Source organism: Drosophila montana, unplaced genomic scaffold, assembly GCF_035044405.1.
Source record: "Drosophila montana isolate Dmon_TW-CO22-7 unplaced genomic scaffold, ASM3504440v1 contig_3733_1, whole genome shotgun sequence".
Lineage (NCBI taxonomy): Eukaryota > Metazoa > Arthropoda > Insecta > Diptera > Drosophilidae > Drosophila > Drosophila montana.
This window is the reverse complement of record NW_026998620.1, coordinates 6,064,797-6,084,102: the sequence shown is the minus strand read 5'-3', so window position 1 is coordinate 6,084,102 and position 19,306 is coordinate 6,064,797. Positions and strand designations below refer to the sequence as shown.

Genomic DNA, 19,306 nt, shown 5'->3' with positions numbered 1-19,306 from the left:
ACATATTGGAAAATCGCTTAGCATAAAATATGTAAACAAACGTTAATGTCCTATTTAATTTAACAAGGAATAAGCAATGTATATTTTCAAAAAGGATACTTTTCACTATTTACAGGGATGTTAAAGCAATGTTGAATGAGATCGATAGCTGTTAAGAGAGGAGCGGTTCTTTTTAAATGTGAAATTTCAATTTCCAAAACTTTAGCTATCGTACAAAACTTATCGTCCGACCGCCACAACCAAAGAAATCTACAGTCGCAAATAATAAATAAATAACAATAACTATGCCCGCTGATCAAATTCAATACTCCGAGAAGTATTTTGATGACAAATTTGAATACAGGTAATTATCTCTTATCTCGAAAGCATGAACACTTATTTACCTTTTCGTTTATGCTTGCAGGCACGTTATTCTGCCGGCCGACTTGGCGAAGCATGTCCCCAAATCACACTTAATGACTGAGACGGAATGGCGTAACCTTGGCGTTCAGCAGAGTCCGGGTTGGGTGCACTACATGATGCATGCGCCGGAGCCGCATGTTATTCTATTTCGTCGCAAGCATGTGGAGGAGGAAACTTCTGCATCGCAACCAGCGGCCACCAACAACGTTAATATTTGCGCATAGTTTGACAACATGGTTCAAGACGCTGGCAAGAGGCTAGTAGAGATGGCAGCGGACAGTTTTTATGTTAGACAGTATTCAATAAGATTGGAGCTTATCATCAGTCACCTTGATGTAAAATAAGTTTGCAGTAGCTTAAGGACACACTTTGATACATTGATACAATTATAGCCATTAAGTCCCCTGTGGGTGTACACCCATTTGCATTTCGAAACATTTCAACGAATTTTTCATTAAGTTTATTTACCTAAAATACAAAACGTACGCCATGTGTACAAGTTACAAGTAGTAAGACTAAAATTCGATTCAATATTCTGCTAATGATAGCAACGCCAAACCGCAGGCGTTAAATAGTCCGCCCAGCGCTCGTAGGTCAGCTCACAGTTGCGTTTCGCATAATACTCCATGGCATATAATGAGATCAGCATGCCATTGCCGAAGATGAGCGAGAACCAAAGGAATATGTTGCCTAGCGTTTTGGGCGCGCTACGCATTAGGAACACCAATGACACGCCCACAACACCAAAGAACACAAACATGACGGGGAAAAATACTTGAAGCGCAAATCCCAGCACCTGTTCATGCACTAGCGCCGATATCATAAACACCAACAGCGACGCGGCCAGCTTAGAGCCCTTAAAAATGTACTTATACACATCCCTATAGACGTACTCGTACAGCCAATCGTGCACGACCACATTCCAGTTGCGATAGTAGCTATCGTAGGTGTGCGATGTCCACCAGTCCTTGTAGAACATGCGATCCCCGAAGCGCAGCATCTCCGACGTAAAGTTCAGCCACGAGTGGAGGATCATATAAAAGCCACATAAAAATATCACAGCACTCGGCAGCATCATGCCAAAGAGCTTAACAATTATCTGGGATGCCCCCAGAGCCTCCTTGCCAAAGTTGCCAAAATTCTCTCTTATATGACGCTCGTGTATGAAGGCATAGAGGAAGGCAACGGCGACCATTTCCATTAGGCGACAGAGCGCAAACTTCCAGCGAATGTGCGCCGTGCGTGGGTAGCTGTCTCGGTAGATTAAGGTGGGTGCAAACAGAAAATAGACATAGCAATGCAGGGGCGGTACATAGGGACGGGCAAATGCGACATCGTCATCCGCCTTCTGCTTGCCCTGCAACACCCTTGCCGCATTGTAACGCACAAACGCGTGCATTTTCATCAGCAAACGAGTGCTCTCCAGCAGCAATATGCAGGCACTGACAAAGGGCAGCTGGAACTTGAGGCACAGCGAGGTGGATACATAGCCAAAGACCAGCTGGGCGCTTATGTACATGATCAGGCAGCTGTGCGACCAAAACCTCTGAAGCGATCCTGCAGTCGGAGAGAAGAAACAGCGTCAGATACAGAATAGTTTTTGTTATTATTGGACTTACGGTGAGATTGCAGCTTGGCACGTACCAGCGCCCAGCCCTGGAATGCAAAGTACAACGCCAGGACGAAGACATGCTCCAGCAGCCAAACGCCCAGCACCCAGTGTAGGCGCCTGAGGCCGCCACGAAACGTGCTCAGTCCTAGATTGATATGGCCCTCCACAAAGTAGTCATAGCAAATGGCGTTCAGCAAAAACATGACCAGAATTATTGAGAATATGTGATAGATGGTGCGCATGTGCTCCACCTGCAGCAGCGCCGTCAGGTACGATTCGCGCGTTAAAAACACCTTGTCGGGCAGTTGACGTCGCGTTCTTTGTTGCGGTTCCTGTTGTTCTCGTCGCTGCTGCTGTTGCTGCTGTTGTTTTGGCGTCGCCTCATTTTGGGCATCTGCCCGCCAATTTGGACTGTCGCTGACGTCACGTTCCGTCAATTTCGGAGAAGTTTGCTGCCGACGATTGTGCCAAGTGGCGCCGGGGTTGGTCACCCTGCCCCTGGAACCTTCGAACTGGCGGAACTCGTGCGCACGCAGCTCCTGCTGTCGCAAGTCCTGCAGCACATCCTCTATCATGCAGGATAGTCGCTGCTCGAAGTCGCACAGCATTTTGCTCTGAAACTTTTGCAGCTTGTCGCGCAAGAATTGCATTTGCTCAACTGCAGGTGCGTTGCAGGACTCTGCCCCAACTGTCCTGGACTCCTCGGCCATGGCAAAATCTTTTATTATTTAGCACCTTGCAGCTTATCAGTTTATAATCGCGTTGATCAATTTTAAGGCAGACCATTCGCTTGGACGTCTATTTTAACAATGTATCGAGAGGTCTGCGTCTTATTTGCTTCTGGCTGTTGTCAAATCCACGAAGTGATAACGGCGCTTTTGCTCAAAGTCAGCGGCGCAGTTGTAGGGGGCTCTACTGCTCTGGGCGACACGCAACTCATTTGCTACGCCTCTGCCCTCAAACAAATCAAGTCACACGCGCGCTCTCTTTGTCTCTTTCTCTCTTTCGCGTTGTACAAAGTGCGTCGTTGGTGTTGTTGCTGCTCTAATAGTTTAGCTAAGTACAATACAATTGAGGAACAAATTAGATTGCTCGCGGCTTAACGATCCGATTAGCTGTCAGCGGCACTTGAATCTTAATCAATCGGCCGTCTTACGAGAAACATATGTGGGTCTATGTTACTGATAAGGCCAATGTTCATTGGCCTGATGTACCCCAGTACACTTGCACTCGCCATCGCACGCCCAACCAAACAAAAATATATATATACTTATACATATGTATACATATGTACATACTTGATTATTTTAACATGCATGCTCATACATATTTGGTCACTACTCAATATCTGTATCTTTGCACTGAGATTTTCATACCGGATTGCTTAATATTGCAAGGTCATTGCAGTGCAGGTATTTACACATAAGGAAAAAATTAATTCATACGTTTATTAAGATAAGATATATTGTGAATGTTTTCAATGCCTTATTTGCCAATGCACCATATTTGCGCATCTGATAAGAAGGTTGTTGTCTTAACTAGGACATGTAACGAATTTCCCAAGAGGGATATTTTGAAATCAAGTATCAATGGAAAAATGTCCCTTCAAATATTTGGTTCGGTTAAACAATTTACGTTCTTGGTTTTTGAAAAGAAATTAGTTTATGAGTTTTTATAAAAAAATACTGCTGAGAGTGCCTTTTGATAACCAAAAGATACTTAATTATTTTGAACATTATTGAAAGGCGATTAAGGACTAGTTTAATTAACTATTTGTTGTTATAAATTGAAATACAAATAATATAAATCGATTTGCTAAGTATTGAAACGTTTAACTCAAATATATTAATATATATTGGCATATGCTTAGCCTATTCCATTGGTTTAAGGCTGAAAGCAATCAGTTTAAACATTTAAAAAGGAATTTTTCAATTCATAACTCCCAACGCAGGGAACTATTTTATTTTAATTACGTATACAAATCTCTAATGAATGTTCACAAATTTGTTAAACACTTTTCTATTTTTAATTAACATTTTTTAAAAAAAGTGTTGGCAATTTTGATATTTTTCGGCGCCCAAAATAGGCCAACTTTGGTGCTGTATGAAGCTTTCGTTTTATATATGTATATGTGTGCTTGTTTGTGTGTGTGTTTGTGCTTGGCATATTTAATTGCAAATATTTATGTATGAGTAAAATAAAAACTAAAACAACAAATACACGCGCATATGCCCCATGTTTTGATAACGAAAAATGAGCCAAAATTAAAGCTCACGGCCATGCCGAGCAGGATACATGTTAATGTGCATGTGTGTGTGTGTGTGTGTGTGTGTGTGTGTGTGTGTGTTTGTGTGTGTGTGGACGTGTGCGTGTGCATGTACTTGTATGGAAAATAATATTAATGCTGTGCAGACGCAATAACCAAAAATATTTATTATTTATGCGGAATAAACAGCAGTGGCAACAACAACAACACACACACACACACACACACACGTATGCCCAAACAAAATATGAAATTAATGCAAAAATGACAAAAGCAGCGCGCAAAAGCAGAATAGTCGAAATCCACAAAGTGCGCTAGTATAGAAATAATGAATGCCGGCTGCCCAGTAAAACATAAAAGTCAAACTCAGGCCCAACAAATATTCATAAAGAGCAGCAAAAACGGGATTACATTATGCAGGCAGATCCGCCAGATAGCAATACATATAAAAAGACCATTTTATTGCTCCAAAAAAGAACGGCATGCTGGCAAGGATAATAAGAGAAAGACACAAAAAAAAAGCAAAAAAAAAAAAACAAAAATAGCAACAAAAATAATATGCGACCGTATAAAAATCTATATAATTCATAAACACACACAGACACACAGAGACTGAAGCAAACACGTACGCCGCGCTTGGCGGCCATATTGGGTCATAAAAAGCATGCACACACACACACACACACACACACACACACACACACCACACACACACACACACACACACACACACACTCACACACGCACACACACTTGGAGCGAAATAAAAGCCTGACCACAGTCGAACAGCAGCAACAACAGCAACAACTACAACAACAAAAGTGACAGCCACAGCAGAAAAAATTTTATGACGCAAACTTTGTGAAGCAGAAACATATAAAAAATGTTGCATATTTTCAGGAGGCAGCGTTGAAAATTGTCCCATTGCTCTCTCTCTCTCTTTCTCTTACTGTGTGCTTGTGTGTGCGCCATTTTCGCTGTGTTGTTGCTTTATAGGCGCACAGCTTTGTGTCCCGTGTGTTTGGAGAATGTAAGAAAAAATGGCGCAGTTTTGTAATTTGCTAAAAAGGCACATAAAAAGCAGTCGTACTGGCAGTCGAAATGCCAGCGCAATGTGAGCCACAAATAATGCGCATATAACGAGACACTGCACGGTGAGAAAGCTATGCTATTATTTAGAAAAAACAGCAACAGCGTTAGTTGGAGAAAGAAAAGTCGCTCTATTTATACAATCACACAAAGAGCTATAACTATGCATTTAATGGGAATTTAATATAAAATTAATTCGCTAACGTATCCATACATTACTTAAGCATATTCCAAAAAAATTGTTTTGCCTTTAACTTTGGCCTGATAGACTATTAAGTCATATATATACGACAGTATTTATATGAGTTTTATGGAAAGTATAATCAATAGGTGCTCAAAAGCTTTAAGTTATGTTATATCAGGTCTCTTCTGCTTTTTTTTTTTGTATTTCAATCGGAATTCATGTGCGTTATTTAATTATTGCAATTACTGAAATGTGATACTCAGCTCTTCCCAAGTCGTTCTAAAAACAGCGCAACATATTTGTTTCTATTTAGATCTTTTAAGAGCTAAGCAATGGAGAAATAAAAGGTTTTTAAAAGTAGCTGTGAGTAGGGCCTAACTTGCCAGAGACAGGCTAAAAATGTAGTCCATCGGGTTCCCACCGGATATCGATAAATATCTCTTTACCCAATCTGCTTGATATTCTATATCCTATTTCTTCACTCCTTATAATAACTTTTACTCTTTCGTTAAATTCATTATATTTTCTACATTATTAAAGCACATAATGATTATTTTTAATTTTTACTTAACAATATCCACTTTCGACTAACATATTCCTTTTTAGATATAGATTCTAAAAAAGTCACAAACTTAGCTGTGAAATCGTTAAAAAATAAATAAATAATAAGTAAATAAAACTGACAACTAGTAAGAATGTTGCCGTCAGGTGCAACCAACTGCGTAATACACGTTCTCAGTCCAATAATAGCTTAAAGCTTGACTCAAAATTTTCGCTGTTTACCCGACTCTTGATGGGCGTGGCTCCAAATCTTTTTAACACTTTGACCCGTATATGCAGGAATATATATTCAAAATTTCAAAAGTTTCAGCTTGGGAACCAGTCTTAAAATAAAACATAGAGATTGGCCGGAAAAATATTCATATCCTTATCGATATCGATAACTATATCCATTAATTGAGTTATCTATGCAAGATAACTGTCAAGCTTTCTCAACTAAAGTAATGGGAAGCAAAGTCTATCAAATTCTAAGTGCACGAATGCGAAAATTTTTCTCAGCGTGAGCTACCACAATACGCACACATTCTAAGCAGAAATTGGAAGGTTTGGCAGGACGCGCTGCTTCTCCATTTTGGCAAACGTTATTAGCGTCTAGCACATGGCCAAGTCAGTGCCATTAAAGGGGGCGTGGGTATGTGCGGAGGCGGGTCTTGGGGCACGTTTAAAAAATAAAATAAAGCTGCTGCGCCTGCCAAGCGACTTCGTCCTCGCCCTCATCGTCGTCCTTGTCGGCAACGTCGCAATGCTGCACAGTGTGCTCATAAAAATATGCTTGAAATTGGTTTGCCATGCGAGGAAAACAAACGAAAAGCCCGAAAAAATACGCTTCAAATGTGTTTAGGCATGGGCGAATGTGCGCTACCCTGCCGAGTAGACGCACATGTGACTATATATTAATTAACATGTATTCTAATTATTCTAGTCTAATTTACTAAAAGCCATGACTAATTGTAAGGCTGATGACATTTCGAGCTTAACAAAATTGAAGTTCTGTCAATGGGACACTTCTAGTTAACATATTACAGGGTATACAACACAAAAACTCTTAGTTACATTTAATGTCGCCAACGACAACAGCAACGGCAAATGTCGCGGCAGGCGCAGGCCATGTGCTCCAAGGACCACGCTCCACCGAACAGGAGTACAGCCAAAAGCTGGAACGGCGCAAGCGAGCAGCTAGAGCAGAGTGGCTGCGGCTGCGACTGCGGCTGTCGCAGACGAATCGTTCGCTTTTGATTGTTTTGCAAACAAAGCGAAAGCGAAACAAGCGACCAAGTAACCAACCACCCACTCACAGACACACCCACACACACACACGCAATACTTTTTGCTTTCTTTTTCTTCTTGTTTTTTGCCCCAAAATGAAAAAGAGGAAAAAACGTGGCAACTTTTTTCGAGGGTGGATTTTCATTTTGTATGCTTCATGATTTGGAACTTTATTCGCCAGTCGCCCCTTGCCAAGCCGTAAACGTGTGTGTGTCTCTGTGTGTGTGTCTCTGTGTGTTTGTGTGCATGTGTTTTTGTTTGTATGTGGATTTTTTTTTACCATTTCATTATTTGCAAATTTATGCGGGGTGGCATTTTTGTGACTCAGTCGTTTGTTGTTGCTCTTGTTGTTGTTGCTACTCCACTTCCATTCCGCTCATCGATTTTCGGTTTTCATGTCGAGCGCTTTTTTTATGTAGATTGGCCATTATGTGGAATTAGTTTTTCTGCTGGATTTTCTCTTTTTGCACTCGTTGATCGCTTTGCCCGTCTGTGTGTGTGAGCTTGTGTGTGTGTGTGTGTGTGTGTTTGAGTGTGTGGCACATAGCAATGGCGTGCGCCATAAAATGTTATTGGCTGCTGTTAGTAAATGTGAATGTGAGGAATGGTTGATGGGCTTTGATGTGGCCAAGTATTATCCATATTATAGAAAATAAAGGAGAGCAACCAGTTTATAAGGCAGTACTCTTAACCGAAATAATAATAGTTATTAAACATAAATTAACAATAAATTAGATAAAAAATGTAAAGCAATTAGTTTACTGTGCTTGAAGCTAAGACTTAAAAGGAATAAAAGAATTTATATTTACTTAAATAAATTAATTTTAATCCAAAAGGTAAAACATTTAGTAAATATGTACAAAAAGGCAGCACTCTAAAAGCAGTTAATACTTGATGTATTTATATATTTATATTTTAGTGAACTATTATGTCTTCGAATTGCTTCAGTTTTTGTTATATTTAATTTATTATTACCATGATTACTGCACTAACTATGATATTTTATTCTGATAGAACTTCTTTATTTGAAGTGTTAATCAATGTTACCTTAATTAAATTAAATATTTAAACGAGAAAGTAAGGCATTTTAAGGATGGTATTAAAAAATCCCTTATTTGGTCAAGCTATCCAAATAAAACAAAAAAGGTTTTAAAATCAGAATCAATTTTGTATAGTAGTCTGATATTGAAATGATTTGGCATACATATAGGGGGTATATATAACAAAAATTTTTAAGAACCTACTTTTGAATTGATCGTTCCTATGAATACTATACGAGCTATACGATATGGTGGTTCGTTGATGTCTCCTTTTACGCGTGTCACATCTCATGACAAAATTATAATACCATCTACAAGGGTATAACAAATTATTTCAATATAATTTCAAAGATTGTTTATTTAAATTGTTTAATAATTTGTTTTTCGTCAATTTCGTATTGAAAACTGTTGGAAATGGGGGTCAAGCTAGCACGGGTCTATTTTAGTTTTTCTACTTGAGAGAAACACACTTGATCCGATCAAAGCCGGGTAATATTCAGGTATCAAGTATAATTCTGCTTGCAGAGCAAAGGTACATATTAATATTTATACACGTATAACCGGCATATATTCTCTATCTCTAGCTGCTGTAATTAGTTATAAAACAAACCACAATCTCAACTCATGTGTGTTGACTTTCTTTTTTGTATTTACCCAAAAAAATTTCCATTGGTTCCAAATTTACAAAAAGTACAATGACCGCAACGTGATCGAATACAAAAGACAAAGTTTTTATCAGTGAGTCAAACAAAACATTTCCACAATTCAAATATTTTTTAATAAATGTCATCACGACTTATTTACTTAGCATAAGCATTGGCAAACTGGACTCTATTTGAATAGTTTGATGTCAATAGGAGAATTTTAAAAATAAGCCCAGATAAGCTATGCTCTAGGGTCGGGGGATGCCACAGATAATTGTGCTCAAGAGTATGGAAAAACTGTTGTACTATATATTTTCCAAGTAAGCTATAGCTGATGCTGGGCAAAAGCTCAGCTTTGTGCAAAGTTTGAGGTCAGAGAGAAGGCAATTTTTAGTAGACTTTTCTACCCTGTTTTGACATCCACAAAGAAAACCCATAATGGACTATTGGAGAGAAAAAAATTAATGTGCTGCCAACGATTCAAATGTTCTATGTAAGATTCCCTGTTTGTGTGTGCGAGTGTGTGTGTGTGTGTGCGAGTGTGTGCGTGTGTGGGGGTGGTTGCTGGCCGCATAAATAGCCAGACGCGGGCTGAGAGGGTGGCTGCTGTCTTGGGTGATAATTTAACAACAAACGAATGCGAATACGAATGCGAATGCTGTTTTTGTATTTTACTTTTATTTTTGTCGCTTATTTTCGTCTCTCTTCTTTTTTACACACACACACTTGCTGTGACACACACGAAGGAGGGCTTGTGCTTGGTGCAAAAAGCAAGAAATTCACATAAAAATATACGAGTACTCATTATGATAATACGAAAATAAATGACAGTGGTGTTTATACTCATAGTATTACGGGCAGTTCCGACTCCAAGCGGGGGGCAAGAGGAAGGGCAAGCTAAATATGGCGCTGGGTTAATTCCAAATGCGAGAGTGTCTGTGTGCATATTGCCTAATAGATAGGGTATTTGAAGCAAAGCAATGTCCTTCAAAATAATCAAAGGAAATACATCAAGATTGACAAGCCAAAAATGGGAAAATGTCAGGTTCTGTAAGTAAATAAATAAAATATATCAATATTCGAAAATAAGCTTCAAACTGAAAATTAAACCCACAGCAGGTGGAAAAACGTGAAACACGTTTTAAATGTATTTTCATCTTTGGAAAATACATCTCAAATAAACGCTTACAGAAACCCTTGAAAAAAACTTTGAGGTTGATAGAATGGTAAAAAAAGAGCTAACAATAAACAGTTTTTGAATAACTGCTTGGGGTTAAAAAGTCGGTCATTCAGTCTGTCAATCAGTCTGTCAATCAGTCAGACAATCAGTCTGTCAATCAGTCTGTTAATCAGTCAGTCAGTCACTCACTCTAGCAGTCAGTCAATCAGTCAGTCAGTCAATCAGTCAGACAATCAGTCTGTCAATCAGTCTGTCAATCATTCAGTCAGTCAACCGGTTAATTAGTCAATCAGTCAGTCAGTCAATCAGGCAGTCAGTCACTCAGTCAGTCCACAATAAACAGTTTTATATATAGAGAAAAATTTACACCAAATAAAGTTAAAAGTAAAAGTAAATTAAATTTATTTAAGTTACTTTTCACTCATGTAGGGTATCCAACTGTCTGTGCTGCCCATTGGCTGGCAAGTGTTTTATATCTGTCATGGCTTACATTAGAAAATAAAATATGCTGTCTTTGTTTTGCCTACGTTTTATACCTTTGTTCTATTCCCCTAGCGAACTAGGGAGGAATATATCTAATTCAACTTTTGGCATAGGCTTTTTCTCCTACCCCAGTAACCGTGCCTTGGACTGCGTCTAATAGGCTCGTCTACTTTTCGTAAGCAGTTCAATTTTTTATTCTCGCTCGGGCTGTCTGTTCCGGCTTAGTCTTCGGTACAAAATGGCTGCCCATTAGCGACATATTGTTAAAGCCTTTGGAGGAGAAGGAGCTGAAGCAGCTGGCTGGCCATTTAGCTAATCTTTATGATCATCCGGTTGCAGTCCGTCCCGCAACAGCAAAGTAATGAAAACCAAGGGGTATCTCGTTTAAGTATATTATAGAGAATATTATAGCTATTGCGGTTTGAGCTGTACATTGAGCATCTATCCGTCAGTCAGTCAGAACAAAGAACTTTATATATAAAGATAATCAAAATAAAGCAACGACAATTACGATCTAATTTTTTTGTAGTTTTGTGGGGAATATGAGGAGGTATCTAAAAATTGAAATATTTATCATTTGTGTCTACTAATACCAAATTTGTGCATTTGGATCTAATAGTTTTTGAGTTATAGCTAAAAAACGAAATGGAAAGTGAATGTGATATCGACGAAAAATGAATAGGTTCTTTTGCGTAGGGTATATGGGAATATATATCTAATATTTCTCTATATCTTCATAGCTCAAGCTCTAGGCAGACATGGTTGACTCAGATCGTCGTCTTGATCAAGCATATATGTATATACTTTATGAGGTCCGCTTGTAACGTACTTTTACAAATCCAAATCCACAACTTTTTTCGCAATTTTGATTGGGTACACGGTGTAAAAAACCAACCTATATCTATACCTAATCCATCAGATACTGGCAAAAGAATCGCATTTGAATAATTGTGTCCGCAATTAAGATTTCCAAGCAGCACGTGGACTTAATGGAATGGAATATTAATCGGTTCCAATTAGAATACAATAAGTGAATTATAGTGAACTTTGCGTTTGATTTATTTAGTGGGCAAACAATGTAAAATAAAAACAATTTACCCTTTATTGTAAGCGAAATTATATATCTATAAGACTGAGATTCCACCTTAGAACTTCATATAGACCCACCACAAAAGGGCAGCAGGAATGCAGCAGGCAATAAAATGTACAACATAATTGAGTATTAAAAATCTATAAGAGACAACGAACGGTAAATGTGTTAAGTCTTGGTCTAAAACAAAGATTGACACTCTCAACCTACCGTTTATATAGCTTCTTTGCGGATTGAAGGGATTCCTTGGTTAACTCTTCTTTGAACAGATATGCACGCATTCCCATGAGGGCAACGACCATATATTGCTTCCAATCTAGAATATTCATATCGAAGTCAAATTTTAACCGATCCTGTGGTGACATGCACTGTAAGAGCCGATCAGAATTGCCCATCTCGAACGTCCAATTAGGGAAAGCAAATGGGAGTAATATTTTGAGGCCCTCGTGTACTTTACTATAGATTCTTTTCATTCGCGGCTTCTGGCCCTTTAGACGCAAACCCATATCGATGAGAAAGCCGGGCAGATGGTGATAGAGCACTGTCAACAGCTTGAAGAGCCACAAATTGTTGGTTAAAATGGCGAACGGGAACCATATCATTTGATTTACTGGATAAATATGCCTATTCTTTTCGTACGTTACCGCGTATTGCCCCCATGTTATCGGGTTTCGAGCGGCAGGAGCAAAGTTGTAAATAGTTGGATCTGGTGCAGGTATTCGGCGCTGGGCGTTGAGCTGGGTTGCCACAGCTGTTTGCCAGGCGCAGGACAGGACTAAATTGACACAATAGTCGACTGGCACAACATTGGATCGGGATTCTTTCTTTAAGGTCACGACGCGTACAACGCCAGCGGCACAGCCATATGACAGGGCAATGGGTCCATAGAGGTTGTCAATGCATCCTTGGAAGGGCTCCTTTAAGCTGGGAAGAACTTAAACCGAAGAGAGACAAAAATACTATCAAAATGAAGCTTGGCTATCGATCCTCACATACTCATGGCTGGCCGAAATATGCATATCGGTAGATCGGCAGCCTCCCTTTGCACCACCTGCTCCGCCAGCGCCTTTGTGTAGGTGTAGGTATTGGGAAACTTGCCAAGCAGGGCCGGTGTCATTTGGTCAATCAGATCGTCGCTCAGCTGATCCTGCAGCGCCAAAACCTTGTCAGCCGTGCAGCTCAATAGCTCGGGATAGAAGCACTCGCCGATGTGCTCGACCGGGCAATTCGAGAACGCCGTCGACACATGGACATATGCCTCCAGGCGGCCCATCTGCTTGGCTAGCTGCACAAGTAGACGAGTTGCACGCGTGTTGATTCTCAACGCGATGCTAAGCGGCTCCACAAAGTTCACCGTGGCTGCACCGTGCACCACCACTTGCACCTCCTTGATGAGCACCTGCCTGTCTGCCTCGCTCAATCCCAAGTCCGGCAGTGCACAGTCCCCAGCTATGGGTAATACCCTCTCCAGGGAGTTGGCCTTCAATTTAAGCAGTTCGCTGAACATCTATTTCCAGGAGCATTGCGTGAGAGTTCAATTATTTCTTCGGATCATGGGCTTACTTACAAAATTGCTGCGAAAAGCAGCCATGCGACTCTGGATTTGCTCGCCACGTTTGGGCCGTATTAGCATATAGATACGTTCCACCTCCGTTGTCCGCAACAGTTTTTCAATGATCACTAAATTGAATAAGAAAACAAATCACAGTTTGTAACTTAATTAGGTATCACACACTAAACGTAATCGTGTTGCACTCGATAAACTGTGTCCGGCATATTCCTTGTAATATAAAGGTTTACCTACATTTTCCCAGGAATCCGCTGCCACCGGTTAAGAAAATGGTCTTATTTTTATAAAATTCAGTAATATTTGAATCCATTTTATGCTTAGATATCGCTAAGGATAAACTCTTAATAATCCGCTCAAGTTGTAGCCGAAGCTTTCTAATCGAGGCAATAGCTCGAATACTCAAGTGCATTTTTCGTGCTCATGCCTTTTATAGAAAAATGTACTTTCGACTAAAACTGTATAAACTTAAAACAAGGTGCGGATATCTTCGACACGCCGATGATTTAATACCCTTGTAGATATTTGCTTTACGATTTTGCAGATACATATGTGAGTATACAGAAAACAATACAATCGTAAGTGCAATGCTGTTGATAGAATTCAACGAAGACACGGTTGAATGTGTTTGTGTACATGTATACAGAAATTCTTGCAATTTGCGCTAACTGCCGCTGATACAAGGCCAGCCAAAACACGCTTTCCTTAATAACTTTTGTGTTTCTTAACCGATCTTAATGAAATTTTCAACAGTAGATCTCATTGTACTATAGAATATTTGTATGCTCTCAAAAAGTCAACTGCATTTAAATTGTGGCTTTAATTGGTGGGCAGTATAAATAGATTTATTTACTTGATTTATAGCTATGAAGAAGTAGCGGGGAGGAGGATTTGGCTTACATATAAGCACCATAGCTTAACTAATAAATGTCGGGGTCGCAGCACTATGATATAGTAATCATATGTACTGCCTGTAACAGGAAGACGGATAATTGGATAGCTTCAAGGCCATTTTTGGTTACGGCTATATCAACTAGGTTGTTCGTGCTGATCTAGAATATATATACTTTATAGGGAACCCACCATGCGTAACACACTTCATAAAAATAATTCCAATAACCTCTAGAAGAGTATAACAACGTAACCGATAAATCTGCATATAAGCTTATGTTACGTACTTATTTCCGATTTATTTAAATACTTTAACGTCAGTCACGTTTCTAATCGAGTTCAGCCCGAGCGGTCATAGCAAAACAATTATATATAAATAATTAATTGATACTTTGCATTCTAAACCCAGCTGTGCAGTGCAATTGCATTTGCACCGTCTGGTAATGCGATTAATACGGCTGCAAGCTGACCCTTGGCATGGGCGACTAATTGTAGTCGGCCGTACAGAAGAAAACTTTATTGAGAAGGCTTTCCCAGCAACAGCAAAGTCAGATAAGGGCGTTTCTCGACGGCTTAGACGGTTACTCCTTCATCCCGACTCCTGAATAATTAACTCAAATATTAAATCTCTAAAAAACTTAGCTTGATGCTGCAGATGGCGGATTTATCTGTCCTAAAAAACGGCTCTGCTTCAGTTAAGGCAGACCAAATCAATCGCCTGTTGTATATATAGATATATATTTATATATCTAAATTAGAGATAAAGTAAGTATGTACACCCAATATTCCCATCCTAAGAGTTTTTTGGGCATGCATATCTTTATTTCTAGATGACGTATCAAAATACGTTTTGCCATTTGCGTCTCCTATGTCGTGGTCGGAGGAGGTCCTTGAACGATCTTCTCTTGAGCCTCCTGACTGCACACCTCCCAGCGAGGTCTCTTGCTACCCGGCTGCAGTGTCGCTGCAAGCGTTCGTTGTACCGGTTGGCGAATGCTCCGACTTGGCTGTCTATGGTCTCCATTTTGAGGTCTCTGTGCAAGGTAGAATTTCTGCAGCGAAGTGGCAATGGGCTGTTGGGGTTTAGTAGCCAGTTGGCCTTGGCCATCTTATAGCGGCACTGCTTAAGAAGGCCGTCGATGTGCGCCTGAAAACTATGCCTCTTATCCAGTACAATTCAAAGATACTTGGCGCTTCTGCCAGGTTGAAGGGGGCTTATATAATATTGAAATAACAATTTTGTTATGAAATGTGTAACACATAGAAGGAGACATCTCTGACCCCATAAGGTATATATATTCTATATGATATCGGCATTAATAGCGAAATTGATATAAGCAGTTCCGTGCGTCTATCCATCTGTCTGTTTCTATGCGAACTTATGTCCCAGTTTTAAAGTTGTGATACTTTGCTTAGGTGAGTCTTTATATTAGAAACAGTTCATATGTCGGACCCGGCCGGATCGGACGTATATATAACATACTTTTCATAGGAGAAAGATCGATCGAAAAGTGGGCTCTTGTATGAAGAACTTTTTTGTTTATCGAGATATCTTGACTAACCCCAGTTCTTACTAGATTAACTATGCTTCTTATACATATAAGCTAAAACTTATCAAGATCGCACCAATATATTATGTAGCCCTATAGGAAGGAAAATGAGTTGGAAAATTAGTTTTAGTTAGACAAAATATTTTCATTAAACTCAGAATTTACCAGCTTTACTATTCTCACATATTTATCGACAAAACCGTGAGGCAAATGTCTACAGGGGCATTAAATCTTCGCGTGCCGGAAATATCCTGACTTTCTCTTTTATTATCTATTTCCAAAATTCGAAATGTTAAATATGCTCTATTATATTCTCTTGTTTTTTTTTTTAATTTAATATTAACCTTTTTATTTACATTTAATATCTACCCAAAATTGTCGTATACTAAATATGATAAAATAAATACAACAGATGGGGCTCAAGTTTTTCAGGGCCTCAGAAAGTTTCTTAGCACAAATATATGAATCGGTTCGGGTTTTGGGTTAGGCTGTTTTTTATGCAGAAAATGATGTAAAAATGAATTTAAAATCCATAACTGCAGATATTATATAGAAATGCATGTGGCAACATTTTCCAGGGGCAGCTGCGTTTTTCGCTACAGTTTTGAGTTTGCTGTTGCCGAAATCCGTTACATTTTGGTCATAAAACTCGTCTGTTCTAATCCAGGGGTCAACAATTAAATGCCATTTGCGATGGCAACACTGAGATCGGCGATGAGCATTGTGGACTCAATGCCATGGGCAATGAATAATTATTTAAATGTGCCAACTATTTTGAATCAAGACGAAAAAAGGTCAAGCTAGGGGCGAGGGGTCAGCCGCAGCCGTCCATTCGTCCATTGGTCGATTGGTCGTCCCAGGACCCATTCCGATTGTGATCCTCGAAACGATTTCTCAACATGCAAAACAATGGGAAATGCGACAAGCAAAAATCCTTTTTTAGTTTTCCATTCTCTGTGTGTGTGTGTGTGTGCGAATCGAAATTGTTACAATTTAGAGCATTTCTGTTTGTGCAGCAATAAATTTGAAAATTGCAGCCCCTGCCCCTGGCCGTGGCCACCCCTATGAACCCCGGGGCCAGCATGCTGCCTCCTTGACGCTGCGTCTTATGCGTGACCCCGAATTCACGCAATTCCTGTGACACATTCACAGTATTCGCATTAATTTTAACCTCTGCTGACGCTGACAAGGGGTCAGCGCCGGCGACGTGCGCTCTCGTTGTTTAACCAATGACCATTGGCCAACCCCCGACCCCGGCCCCGGCCACGGCACCGCAGGGGTCACGAAAGTGTGAAAATGTATAACTGCCAGCCGGACTGATTAGATGGTCCGTGCTCGAGTATGCTCGGGGTGAGACCGTTGGGCATTTTTGGCGCTTATTCCGAATTGCCAATTGCCTAAGCTTGGGATTTGGTACAGAAACAGCCGCAGCCACAGACGATGCTCATTATACAATGAACTCGAACTCGCATTCGTATTCGTATTCGTATTCGTATTTGGGATTCATATTCAGTCAACAATTGTGTTGGCCATTGTGGAAATGCGTTTCGATTTTAATGCGCCGACAACGACCCAAAACGGCGACTTAGTGGGATTCATTTCAGGCGCATTACAAATGTAACCCAATGGGGTACAGGCAACGCAAATGATTTGTGTCCAAATAATAATAATGCATATGGCCGTATGCGAGTCTAAGAAGTAGATTCTATGCTAAGGTTTACGAAGCCTCAACTCTTGTCTAGTTATTTCTTGAAAATACTTCTACTTGCGGTTATAACAGAGAATAGTATAAGCGTCTAAATATATATATGTAAGTACATTGTGTCGGAATAATCACAAAATGTCTCCCGGTTTTTTGTTGACATTTTATCCATTGACCCTGGTGTCTATCTAAAGTATTGATTATAGAAATCTTAGGGACATTATTATTAATGAAGTTGACCGTGTCAAGTTTTGAGTTTCAAATTTTAGAATAAACTTTTTCACCCATATTCCGACCGTAGAAAATGTATATCTAAAGTTATATTTTACTTAGTTAAAAGTTTAAAGTCGTTGGTTTCACCTTGGGCCCGCATTTTGTATTCAAGAGCGGTTGATTTTACGAAAAGTGTGAAACACATATTAGATGAATTTGTACACAGATCTTTGAAAATAACTTTCATCAACCAATATCCGCCAATTTACCACAGTTGCGAATTGAATATCCAAAATCGTTGACAAATGTATGAAGGGCTTTGAAAATGAGTTTGAGCCCAATCGGAACTTTAAACTTGAAACACGTATCAAATGAATTTTCATATCACCAACCGAATCTTTGACCTCCATTTATACAAAGGAAGAATGGATTAGCCAAAAAGTGAAAGACACACCTCAAATGGATTTGAACAAATAATTTCGAATATGAGTTTCTCGCCGTTCAGTTGGTAAACAAAAAAGTTGCATGCAACATTTTTTTATAGAGATAGATATACAAGCATTAAACACATACATATACACGCATACATGTACATGCGTACGCACTTAAGTACATACATATATGCATTCATACTACATAGCACAAACAAACGTACCCACATCAATACATATACACATGCATACACACATACATATGTACATACACACAAACATACATTCATACATATCTGCATACATACATATATACATCTCGTACATGCGTACTGCATACAAACATTTATGCATGCCTACAAAAATATATACCTTCACTGATATATACATACACGCATTCATACACACGCATACATTTATATGCAAGCGTACTAATATTGCACATACATATATACATACATACATACATATGTATATACATATATACACACATTCATAAATACGGACATATATATATACCAACATACATATATGCATGCATACATGCATACATATATACATACATACAAACATGCATACATTTGTACTTATATACTTACATACATGTGTGCATGTGTACATACATAGCAGGTTCATTTCGATATATTTGAAAATACATTTAAAGTCAAAAGTCAATCAAATTAAAAACCAAAAGTTGTGGACAGAATCTTGAGGGCGCAAAATAAACTTTAGTTTATTAAACCTTTGTATTATTTACTTCATATTAAGATCTTAGAAGCTTAATTCAAAAACATCGTTGATACGTTTTTTCTATCTTGGATTTGAACTTGAACCCGAAGCATCACCCACAAATCTTAGAGAACCGTTTCCACCAAGAAGGAATGGATATCCCGAAAAGTGCGAGAACTCCTCAAATATATTTGAGCAAATTTGAGCAAAGATCTTTGAAAATAAGTTTCAGTACAAGTCCAAAAGGCTAACTATATGTAAGTATATTGGAGAGATATTTAACAAACGGATATTATAAATAAGCCAAGCCTCGCACCAAAAACCAGGGTAATGAATTTGGACAATATGAAGAACATGACAATATACAATATAAAAAAAGATCATTTTTTAGCACGCATTTAAATAA

The 19,306-nt window shown here is 39.1% G+C and overlaps 3 protein-coding genes across 3 annotated transcripts; 1 reads left to right on the top strand and 2 right to left on the bottom strand.

Moving 5' to 3' along the window:
- The first annotated feature begins 136 nt into the window (after positions 1–136).
- On the top strand, positions 137–911 carry Cks85A (Cyclin-dependent kinase subunit 85A). The gene is made up of 2 exons (XM_064693252.1): positions 137–343; positions 404–911. The coding sequence occupies exons 1-2, from the start codon at positions 285–287 to the stop codon at positions 624–626; spliced, it is 282 nt and encodes a 93-aa protein (XP_064549322.1). The 5' UTR covers positions 137–284; the 3' UTR covers positions 627–911.
- LOC135435957 (sterol O-acyltransferase 1) lies at positions 848–2,871 on the bottom strand. The gene is made up of 2 exons (XM_064693249.1): positions 2,022–2,871; positions 848–1,959 (listed from the first exon to the last, which is right to left on the bottom strand). The coding sequence occupies exons 1-2, from the start codon at positions 2,722–2,724 to the stop codon at positions 941–943; spliced, it is 1,722 nt and encodes a 573-aa protein (XP_064549319.1). The 5' UTR covers positions 2,725–2,871; the 3' UTR covers positions 848–940.
- Positions 2,872–11,762: 8,891 nt separating this feature from the next.
- On the bottom strand, positions 11,763–13,775 carry LOC135436628 (fatty acyl-CoA reductase wat-like). Its single transcript, XM_064694288.1, has 5 exons — positions 13,622–13,775; positions 13,385–13,497; positions 12,814–13,324; positions 12,028–12,751; positions 11,763–11,957 (listed from the first exon to the last, which is right to left on the bottom strand). The coding sequence occupies exons 1-5, from the start codon at positions 13,695–13,697 to the stop codon at positions 11,873–11,875; spliced, it is 1,509 nt and encodes a 502-aa protein (XP_064550358.1). The 5' UTR covers positions 13,698–13,775; the 3' UTR covers positions 11,763–11,872.
- Positions 13,776–19,306: the final 5,531 nt, after the last annotated feature.

Coding starts and splice junctions, on each gene's coding strand:
- Cks85A (XM_064693252.1), top strand. CDS start 285: ATGCCCGCTGATCAAATTCAATACTCCGAGAAGTATTTTGATGACAAA. Junction 344..403: donor GATGACAAATTTGAATACAG/GTAATTATCTCT, acceptor TTATGCTTGCAG/GCACGTTATTCTGCCGGCCG.
- LOC135435957 (XM_064693249.1), bottom strand. CDS start 2,724: ATGGCCGAGGAGTCCAGGACAGTTGGGGCAGAGTCCTGCAACGCACCT. Junction 1,960..2,021: donor TGCCAAGCTGCAATCTCACC/GTAAGTCCAATA, acceptor CTCCGACTGCAG/GATCGCTTCAGAGGTTTTGG.
- LOC135436628 (XM_064694288.1), bottom strand. CDS start 13,697: ATGGATTCAAATATTACTGAATTTTATAAAAATAAGACCATTTTCTTA. Junction 13,498..13,621: donor CAGCGGATTCCTGGGAAAAT/GTAGGTAAACCT, acceptor TATTCAATTTAG/TGATCATTGAAAAACTGTTG. Junction 12,752..12,813: donor CATATTTCGGCCAGCCATGA/GTATGTGAGGAT, acceptor CTTCGGTTTAAG/TTCTTCCCAGCTTAAAGGAG.